The 10,570-nt window shown below is 41.4% G+C and overlaps 1 protein-coding gene across 1 annotated transcript; it reads left to right on the forward strand.

Annotated features, from left to right (window-relative positions):
• Nucleotides 1-99: 99 nt before the first annotated feature.
• ccdc22 (coiled-coil domain containing 22) lies at nt 100-9,856 on the forward strand. The gene is made up of 16 exons (XM_037105172.1): nt 100-584; nt 857-1,034; nt 2,340-2,472; nt 2,720-2,826; nt 4,846-4,930; nt 5,229-5,398; nt 5,633-5,848; nt 5,968-6,138; nt 6,292-6,411; nt 6,491-6,607; nt 6,687-6,788; nt 6,968-7,075; nt 7,747-7,842; nt 8,187-8,246; nt 8,340-8,414; nt 8,977-9,856. Exons 1-16 carry the CDS (start codon nt 535-537, stop codon nt 9,088-9,090), a joined length of 1,902 nt encoding a protein of 633 aa, XP_036961067.1. The 5' UTR covers nt 100-534; the 3' UTR covers nt 9,091-9,856.
• The last annotated feature ends 714 nt before the right edge of the window (nt 9,857-10,570 follow it).

Below are 10,570 nucleotides of genomic sequence, written 5' to 3' on the forward strand. Positions count from 1 at the left end.
AGTTAACTGTTCAGCACGTTTCCGGTCATGAGATTGTCGCCTCTGGTGCATGCTGGGAAGTGTATTTCTAGGTTGCTCAGCTCCTATTTGTTCTCCTCGACAGTAATCGAGACGAAACTCTACCTCCCAGAAACACTGCCGCTCTGTTCCCTCAGGACTTCATTTCCACACCGAACAAGACAGATAAATGTCAGATTTGTTACATTAGTAGGAGATAGTCACTGTTACGTTCAGTTTGTAGAGGAAAGGAGTTTTCCGTTTTACGTGACGCTTATTCGGAGCAAGGCGTTAAAGTGCACCGGGGCTCTGCAATGGATATTGCTGCTTGTTCGGCTATTAGTAGCTAGCTTAGTTCCTAAGTTAACGCTAGCTAACAAGATGGAAGCTAGTTCTCTTGCCAGCCTTCATATATGGAAAACCCTCACTAATTGAAGCTAATTCGATATTATTAGATGACTCTACTAGCATCAGATGTTCTACTATAATCCTGTCTGTTAGCTAGAAGCTGTTCTGTCAGAGGAACTCGGAAGAACGATGGAAGAAGTTGACAACATTTTGATTCACGCCCTCAGACAAGTCGGCACGTAAGTAAGAAGCGCGTTTAGCAAATGTAATGTTGTGTACAATACCAACTTAACTGAACGTTATTAAAATGACATGTCAGCTGACAAGTGTGCAGCTGGTGGTTAGCAACATGGCCGTCTGTCAGGAACACTACAAGTCAGCCCGTCATCATATGATCGCAGACGTACAGTGTCCCTGTGTCGGTTGATTTAGGCGCATTCTTGAACTTGCATGGAATAAAACAACTAATTGTGTAACTGGTAATTAAATATTCCTTTTTTGTGATCCACAGAGAGGTGGGCGAGGAAATTGATAGCGTGAAACAATTTAGCAGTGAGCTGATAGTGGAGGCAGTGGTCAGATGTGTCCGGGTGATCGAGCCCAGCCTGGGCAGTGTGCTGCCCACCTCCCTTCCTCCAGGCATGTCTGCGCGCTTCAGAGTGGGCATGAGCCTGGCACAGGCCTGTCAGGTGAGACCCTCCTGAGTTCCTCTGACCCACACTTAGGATAGATGGACTTGATCAGAACCTCTTGCCAGTCTTTGAATCGAATGAATGAAGGCTCCAGCACCCTGGAGTACAATAACGGTATTTCCTTAACACTTAATCTTAATTTTTTTCAGGGAAAAATGTAAAATTCAGTCATTATCTATACACCCCTATGTCAGTGGAAAGTTAGTTGAAGTTTTATAATCCACAAACATTTCTTAAGCTTCACAGTAGAACCCCATTACAGCTTTCTTCTGTACAGTTGAAGTAGCAGGGAACACATTTTAAAATGCTGAAAAATAAAGCAAATAAAAGATAAAGAAATGGCTCCATTCAGCTCACCCAGTGTGATCAAAGTCTCTGGAAGCCCCAGGATCCCAAATTGATTTGAAAAGTTATTATTTGCACCATTGATGCACAGTACAGTGCAGATTTGGAATAATAAGGGGGTGTGTAACATCTTCTTAAAATAAGTTTGGGATCATGGGGCTGCCAGAGACTCAGATTAGATTTTGATGGTCAAGGTCACTGTGAACTCACAGTACACATTTTTGGCCATTACTCAACAATTATAATAGGATAATAGAATACAATTATTAAGTTATGGCATTTTATCCTATATTTGAATCCAAAAGGTCAAAGGTCAATTTTCCTGCAACAGAACAATGTTATGCAAAAAGAGGCAGTATTTCCATCTACTTCAGTTGTTTAGAAGGATGCTGTTTCACTGTAATGCTCCAGAAATATATTGTGGACTATAGACTTACACCAATTTACTTCAATGAGCGTAGGGATAAGTGGATAATTAAATTAATGTTCCCTTTTTTTGGTGATCTGTTCAGGTAGAACAGGTAGAAACACTTGTTGTAATTCTGCAGTGCACACAAGTAGTTTTTCACACAGCACCCTCAACAAAAACAATCAACACTTGTAATAAACTGACCCAAACAGAGTTACTGTGAGAAAAGCCCGCTGTTAAAGTTAAGGTGGAATGTTTGCTGAATCTTGACCTTGAAGGCAGTGAATAATCTTGACTCCACTCCACTCACGAGGTCACTCAATACATGGATTTCACTGATACTGATACATTTAATTTGACAACTGAGCACACTGCACCACAGTGGAAGACCATTACATGTGAAAAGCTCTGGAAAAAGTGGATTTTGAGTTAAGAAAGTTTTTTTTTCTTTTTGGTACCAAAATGCTATAATATAGTGTGTAAGTACCTGTTCAACAGAAGCTTTACCTGTATTCGATTCCATAATATGTCAAACTGTTGGTTTCCAGGACATTGGTTATAAAGGAGAGATTGGCTACCAGACGTTCCTGTACAGCCACGAGCCAGAGATCCGCTCCCTGCTCATGTTCCTGGTGGAAAAGCTGCCAAGAGAACATGCAGAGGCCTCAGACCAGCCAACAGGTATACAGACAGCATACACTGTCATGTGTGTCATTATGAAAGCTACGATATTCTTTGTTTTTAGCTGTCATCTAAATATAATATAGTTGTTGCCTGCATCTGTTGAGTAAGGCTGTCATTACACAGTCCTACAGAAATGAGGAAGTGCTGTTATTGTTTCACAGGATGACGTTGGCATGGCAATGCATGTTGTTATCATGTGGCTCTTATTTGACAAGTCATCCCAAGCCCTTTTCTTGTTCTGAAGGTAAATCGGTGGTTCTCCAGAGAGCCATCGCTGCTGCTATCAAAGCCCAGCTGGCTGTGACCTGGCTGCCCTCAAACTGCAGACTGCCACTGCATGGTGAAACACAAGTAAACTCTTCAGAATTACATTTTGATGTCTCAAAAACACTTTGATAATTGGAAATGTCTAAAGTCAATTAGCAGGATTAGGAGAGTGAGTGATCCATGCTAATTAGAGTAACTACATAAATAATGTTTCCAGTTTATTCTTCTGTTCGTCCATTTGTCATGCAGCTAATTACACTTCTACTCAAGACCAAATGCTAATTTGCACTAAACTAGATATCAAGGAAATCTTCGAACTTAAGGGCCAGCAAAAATCACATGTTTAACAATTGTATGGAAAGATATCTAGACATATACAGTGGGTGCTCTTTCAGATTTGCGTATCATCAAAGATGCTGTTGAGAGTATTGGCCTTGAGATTGAGGTCGGCAATGGTAGAAACTGAAAATATCTGCTTGTGTAGCTGAGGCTCATAATGTTATAAAAATGTGATTTCTCAGACATGTTATTGAAACATAAAGAAGAAATGGAATGAGTGGAACACATACTACTTTGTAAAAGAGAAAAGTTTATGAAGTGTGGTTCAAATGGGAATTTTCTGTATTATGGGTCTTTTGAAAATGTGACCTGTGCCTGGTCAATAACATACATACAGTAATTGTAATGTTTGGTTAAATGTCCCTTGGAAACTTTCATTTTAATTAGGCACTGATGGCCATCCACAAGCTTCTGGTAGTCCTCTGGCTGAATTTTTAACCACATGCCAGCCATGTGACAGGATCATTGGAGTTTTACTTTATTTGTTTGCTTCCTGGGACAGACTTGTTTCTTCAGCACAGTCCACATGTTCCAGATGGGGTTCTAGTCAGAACTATAGGAAGACCATTCCAAAACCTCGATCCTTGGCTGATTTATCCATTCATTCATTTAACAAGTCGTTTGAAGTGTGTTTGGGATCATTGTCCTGTTGGAACACCCAGCTGCACCCAAGACCTGATCTTCTGCTGATGATTTGAGGTTTTCCTGGAGAATTTGGAGATAATCCTACTTCTTCATAATTCCATTTACTTTCTCTAAAAGCACCAGGTCCACTGGCAGCACAACAACCCGACAGCATGATACTACCAGCACCATGCCTGACAGCAGGTATGGTGTTCTTGGAGTTAAAGGCCTCAACTTCTCTCCAAACATATTTCTGCTCATTGTAGTCAAACAACTCAGTTTTAGTTTCATGTGACCACAGAGTTTTCCTCCAGAAGGTGTTTTTCTTTGTCCTTGTGATCAGCAGTAAACTTCAGTCCAGCTTTAAGGTGTTGCGTCTGGATCAAGAGCTTCTTTCTTGAACAGCAGCTTCTCAGCTCATGTTGTTGCAAAACACACTTGACTGTGAACACTGACAGCTGTGTTCCTGCACATTGTAATCCACTGAAGACTTGCTACTGGGTGGTTTTTGGTTGTCTCTTGACCATCCTGCCCAGTTTTCTCTCATCAGCAGGTGACAGTTTGTGTTTTCTTCCTGATTGTGGCAGTGACACAACTTTACTTGTACTTTATACTTACAAGCTGTTTGTACAGTTGATCTTGGGACCTATAACTGCTTTGGAATGGCTCCAAGTGACTTTACGGACTTGTGCAAATTACTGATGTGCTCTCTCAGATCAATGCTGAGCTCCTTAGACTTTCCCATTGTAGTGTTTCTGGCTGAGTGTATTGGCTGTATTAAAATGGGTCCAGAAAAGACACCAGCTGTTAGCAGTCAGAATCACTCATACCATATGACACAACTGTTTATCACCACAACCGGTCATTCAATCTGTTGTATGTATATTTTTTAGCCAGCAGATTTGGTCACATTATCAGAAAACCTATAATAAATTCATTAATGAACTGAACTTCATGAATGTTTTTGTGACAACTTCGAATGTGTTCCACTAATTCCATCACCGAATAATGAGAGCTGTAAAATAAATCATTGGATGTCGAGATTGCCATGATGTTCATGTCCTTTGTGTGTGCAAACTTTTGATCATGACTGTTTCACTCTGACTGTTATTTCTAACAATTGAACTTTTTCCTGTTTAGAGTCCAACATCATTGCAGTGCTTCCATGTGCAGCCTCTCAGTTTACCCCAGTGTATTCAAGGCCTGGGAAAGAAGCAGCTGAAGGGTAGGCCTCATACTACATACTGCTGTATGTCTGACGTTAAAAGATTCATAGCAACTTTCCTTAACATTGTCATGTAATTTGTGAATAACTATTTTGGGAATCTGTGGAACTCAACCTCATTTATCATGTTGATATAATTTAGTTTCATTAGTGAAACATTTGGCAGAATGTTCTCTTATGGAGGCTAAATGTGAGCTTATGTCCAGACTAGAAGCTAGCCCGTCTGTTTTTATGGAATGATGCAGGAGAGGATGAAGCTCCATCAAATACGTTTCTGTGTATACTGTGTGTATTTCAGACGTGAAGGACTACCAGCGGGACATCCTTCCTCCTGTGACTGCGCAGCCTTCCCATCATGCCTCTGTGGTAGCGTCCATACTGGAGCAGCACACAGCTGAACTGAGTGCTGCTCAGGAGTGGGACAACGAGTGGAACAGTCAGGGACTTCTGTCGCGCCTCACACCACAGGCAAATCAAATGAGTTTATTACTGTACTGTCATTGCTGAAAATGTGGTGAAAACAATTGGCAGGGTGCAGTGACCTGTGATAGCTTCAGTGTAATATCCTTTAGAACCACAGTAAAATGTTGAAATGTGTCTTTGTGGCCTCAGTTACGCCAAAGAAGACAGTTATCTCTGTGAGGCTAGTGAATCCAAGGTTAAAGCTTCCCATGTTGAATGACTGTGTCTGTTGTTGAAAAGGAGTATTGCTGCAGGAAACAGACTCGGCTGCACAAACGTATCGTGGAGCAACTACGCTCTGCTGTGCAGCCCTCTGCTGAAAGTGCCTTTGGCGGTCCTTCCTCCACCTCTGACTTGTCAGAGCTACTGCAGGCCTTCAGATGCACTGCCCCCTCTGACCACATTCTGACCAAGGGCACCCATTTCACCCACACCCAGAAGTTCACCTTCACACAGGTGAGGGGCACAACGCAAAAATACAACTCAGGTGAAAAAATTGTCCCTGAGTTTCATGGTGTGTCTGTGTGTCTGTCTGTGTGTCTGTCTGTGTGTCTGTCTGTGTGTCTGTCTGTCAGGAGGCGGCAGCAGTGACCAGCTCCACACCCAGCGTACATCAGTCAGAGAGTGATATCCAGCTCCGTCAGCAGGAGGAGCTGACATCAGTCCAGCAGCAGTTCCAGCAGCTCTGCAGTGATGTTGACCAGCTGGCAGCAGACATGAAGCACATGTGTGTCACTCATACACAGGTAACACACACACACACACACACACACACACACACACACACACACACACACACACACACACACACACACACACACACTCATAAGCTTTTTTATAGCATTTAAATGTTTACTTTTTTGAGCACAACAAAACAATGTAAGTGTGTTTTGGTGCAGGTGTTGGATGAGCTGAAGCAGAGAGAGCTGGGAAACTCTGAAAAAGAGGAGAGGATGCAGGTGAAAAAGAAAACAATCAACCTTTTGCCAGACGCAGACAACAACCTGCTGAAGCTTCAGGTAGGAGGGCTGAGGGACAAGTCATCAAAGCAGGTATTGCGCTTAGATTTTGTACAAACCTGTGCGTTTGTCGCTTCAGGCTCTGGTGGAGTCCAGTGCCAAACGGGTGGTAAACCTGGCCTCTCAGTGGGAAAAACACCGCGCTCCACTCATTGACGAGCACCGCAGACTCAAAGAAATCTGCAGCAACCAAGAGGTAAGTAGAGTCTGAAAACAGGTTTGTGGCTTAATTTGTTCAAGTGAAAATGCATTATGATTCTGCTCATTCTCCTCAGCTGGAGTCATCCAGAAAGCTGTCTGAAATCAAGTCTTTACATGACAAAATCCGCGTGTCTACAGAGGAGGCGAAGAAGAAGGAAGACGTCTACAAACAACTGGTATGGACTGGATTTATGCTTGTATTTGGAAAACAAGCTCAGTCTTATTAGAAGGTTACAGTAGGAAGAACTTTGCTGTTGTAGTGTTTGAAATTCTACAGTACAGTTAGGAGTTGCTCAGTCAGTTGTCTTTTGGCTGAATGTATTAAATGTACATTGCTTGTCCTCTTCCAATGCAGGTGACAGAGTTAGAAAATCTTCCTCAAGATGCGTCTCGGTCAGCATACACACAGAGGATTCTGGAGATCGTCAGCAACATCAAAAAACAGAAGGAGGAGATTACAAAGGTACATCTGAAAGCAAATGATGCACACAGTTCATACATGATGAAAGCAAGGAAATACAGGGCTCAGCAGAACTGTAGACACAGGTGGAGTTAAAAGAACCGATCACCAAAATATGAAATTCAGTCAGTTTCTACTCTCCTGCATGCTGATGGAAAGGAGTTAAGTTTCATAAACCACAAAACATTTGCAGAGCTTCACAGGAAAACAGTGTTGCAGCGTTCTCCTACACAACTGAAAAATGTCTTCATACAGCTCCTCCAGTGTAATCCAAGTGCAGCACAGAAGCCTGCACCATTTTTAAAGCTGAAATATTCACTGTAGCTGCTGAGAAAGCATCAAGCTGGACCCACTGATGTGTGTGCACAAGCATCAGGGTGAGAATGACATCTTTTCAAATCAATTTGAGATCTCAGGGCTCTTGAGACCTGGATTACACCAACATCTAACATTTGTAAATGACTTCAGTTGTTAAGGAGAATGCTGTTTTGCTGGGAAGCTCTACAATGTTTTGTGGACTACGAAACTTCACCTGACTTTCCATCAACATGGAGGGAGGAGATGATGATTGAATTTTCATTTTTTTGGATGAACTGTTCTTTTAAGCTCTCAGCATGTGCTGTGTATCATCTGTAATGTCCCTCATCATCAACACTGTGATCACTCTGTTGCAGATTTTGTCCGACACTAAGGAGCTCCAGAAAGAGATCAACAGCCTGACGGGAAAGCTGGACAGGACGTTTGCTGTTACTGATGAGCTGGTCTTTAAGGTATCAGAGGGCTTCTTTAACAAACTCTTGTAACATTCTGTTTTAGATGTTGGAGGTTCTCAGTCATCCAGTCATGGTAATTGTGAGTGCTGTATCATAAGCAACTGGACATGTTTCAGTTTGTTGAAGAGGTTTCACCTCTCAGCCAAGAGGCTTCTTCAGTTCTAACTAACTGGAGGGGAGTTGCAGGCTTTTAATCTCTGTGTGAATTCATGAATGAATGATTCATGAGTTCACACAGGTGTTTCTTTAGCGGCTGCACATCATTTGTAAGTGTTTGTTTGCAAATAACAAGGCAAGGATAAGTTTATAAATGAAAACTGCTCTTTCATTGTCATTTGTAGGATGCCAAAAAAGATGAATCTGTCCGCAAATCCTATAAGTACCTCGCTGCCCTGCATGAGGTATGTCATCATCGTTGTGTTTCTTCAGTTTGACCCCATGTGTCGCTCTCATCAGAGAATTTGTTATGCGCCATCTTTCTTCTTCTTCTGTAGAACTGCAATCAGCTGATCCAAACCATCGAGGACACTGGTACGATTTTGAGAGAGATTCGAGATCTAGAGGAGCAGGTAGAACTGACAGTTTTTATTGTTCCATCATCACGTCACACATGCCAACAGTTTGTGAAATACCCGTTTGCTGTGTTACACAGAGTCTGATAAGAATATCAATATCAGTTACATCTGTGTTTCCGAGTACGGGAGGCAGTTTGCTGGGAGCTCCATTTCATTTTTTATCATGTTTGTCAATTGTACACAATGCTATTGACTTGCAAGCACAACATTAGCTTTCTGGCTAATAGCTGAACAGCCCTCAGGTGTGCCAGGGAATTACTGCTTGTGAGAAACTTAAAATATGATCATTTATATTTTTAAAGTAAGTAAGAAAAAGAAATCAGGCCTTTAATTGGGATCTGCACCAGACAGACAGACAACTCATTTGTAGCACCTGCAGTGTCTCTTTACTTGACAGAATTCTAGTATTCTCACTTTTTTTATGTCTTCAAGTGTGATAGCCAACATGTATTTCTCCAAATCTCAAGGCAGTTCTCTTTAAGATGCAGCAGCTCATGTTCAGAGGTTAACAGCAGAGTTTCATACATTATTCACTAACATCTTAAATTGTCCACAGATCGAGACAGAGAACGGTAACAAAACGGTGGCTAACCTGGAGAGGATCCTGGACGACTACAGAGCTATTCGACAGGAGAACTCTGCGCTTGCTGCCAAAGTGAGAGAAGGCTGAAGGAGGCGCTGCTCTGCTCCACTCTGCCTGCTGAGGCTGAAGCTGTGGGACAAACCTGGAGCTGAAGATGGGAGCAGAACTCCAGATTTGTCACCGAAGACACTGTTGTTCATTAACACCGCCCTCCGTTGCCATTGGAGACCTGCTTTTCTTCAGAAAGCAAGCAGATTTTTGTACTGTGGAACTAACCTGACATTTTAATGCACAACCTGTGGATGGATGAAGATGAGAATTATTTTTTGATTTCAAACTGATTTCTACAACCAAATGTGCTCTCTGAGAGTCCGTGCACTGGTTTGATTGCTCTGTGCCCAAATGAAACATGATACTGGACAGCAGAAGGTGATGTCAGCGCTTCTCTCATCTAATGTAAACTCATTGACACTGATCCATGACATATTTTCATGATATCTCAAATCTGACTCTTTTTCAATTTTGATTACAGGAATCATTCTGCCATTTTCAGACATTAGCAGTTTGGTGTCTGATTTATTTTGAATTGTACATGTTGAGTGAATGGCATATGAATGTTGTCAAGCCCCATCAGCAAAGTATTGTTGTATATATGGTACCAGCTTAAATAAAGATGCCTTACAGACTTGAGAAACAGCTGTTATTGTAATTCTCAGTGATGATGAGTGTGGACCTACAGTGATGTAAATGATCTGCGTCCCAACACAGTGGTGCTCAGCTGCACTTGTAATATACTCCAGTGTTCTTGATCGTGCTTAACAATTATTGATCCATGGTTTGCAACCGACACTAATTATACTGAATTAATACTGGGTATTGTTTACATCTTATTCCTTTTAACTTTGCTCGAGTGGTGGCAATTTTAGACTTAATAGATATTCTACTTTGTACATTCTACAAATTGAGCCTCTGAAGCCAAAAAGCTTCAGTGAGCCTACCTTTTTCTTGATGGACAGACTGGGAAACAGTAACTCACGATACCATTCACAGTATGATGCCCACATAAAGAAAGTGATTGTGCAATAATCATTACATAACAAGGCAATCAAATGAAAGAAAGCCAAATGCATTCTTGGTGATAATGGGAAAAGAATGGCCAGTGAATCTGATAGGCCTATTCATATGATTCAGGCATGGTTTAATAATTAATATTGCTTTAAAACATGTTTAAAAACATATGCCTACTTGCACAGTAGCCTATTGACATGTTGATAGTTGTTTGCTTGCATATCTTTAATATGCAGTTAAATTTTAGAAGGCCTACTTAGCATATTTGATAACAAATGTATTTTTGAAGTATGAATTTTTAGAGAATTATGTCAATTGGAGCAACTAAGATGCCTTATGAATATTGGCCCAGTTCTTAAACTCAATAAAACGTTTATCTGAACCATTTTCCCCTTGTTTTGGGGGTAATATTTAAACAGAGGATCTGTGCTTTGACCCAAGTTATGTAGTTGTGTACTTTTATCCACCAACAAAGCCATGTACATTACAGCAGCATGCA

The sequence above is a fragment of the Acanthopagrus latus genome, chromosome 7, assembly GCF_904848185.1.
Source record: "Acanthopagrus latus isolate v.2019 chromosome 7, fAcaLat1.1, whole genome shotgun sequence".
NCBI lineage: Eukaryota > Metazoa > Chordata > Actinopteri > Spariformes > Sparidae > Acanthopagrus > Acanthopagrus latus.

Bases quoted from the DNA above. Each gene is read 5' to 3' on its own strand.
- ccdc22 (XM_037105172.1), top strand. From the start codon at position 535: ATGGAAGAAGTTGACAACATTTTGATTCACGCCCTCAGACAAGTCGGC. The intron at 4,931-5,228 runs GTAGGCCTCATA...TGTGTATTTCAG, and splicing joins GGGAAAGAAGCAGCTGAAGG to ACGTGAAGGACTACCAGCGG. The intron at 6,608-6,686 runs GTAAGTAGAGTC...CATTCTCCTCAG, and splicing joins AAATCTGCAGCAACCAAGAG to CTGGAGTCATCCAGAAAGCT.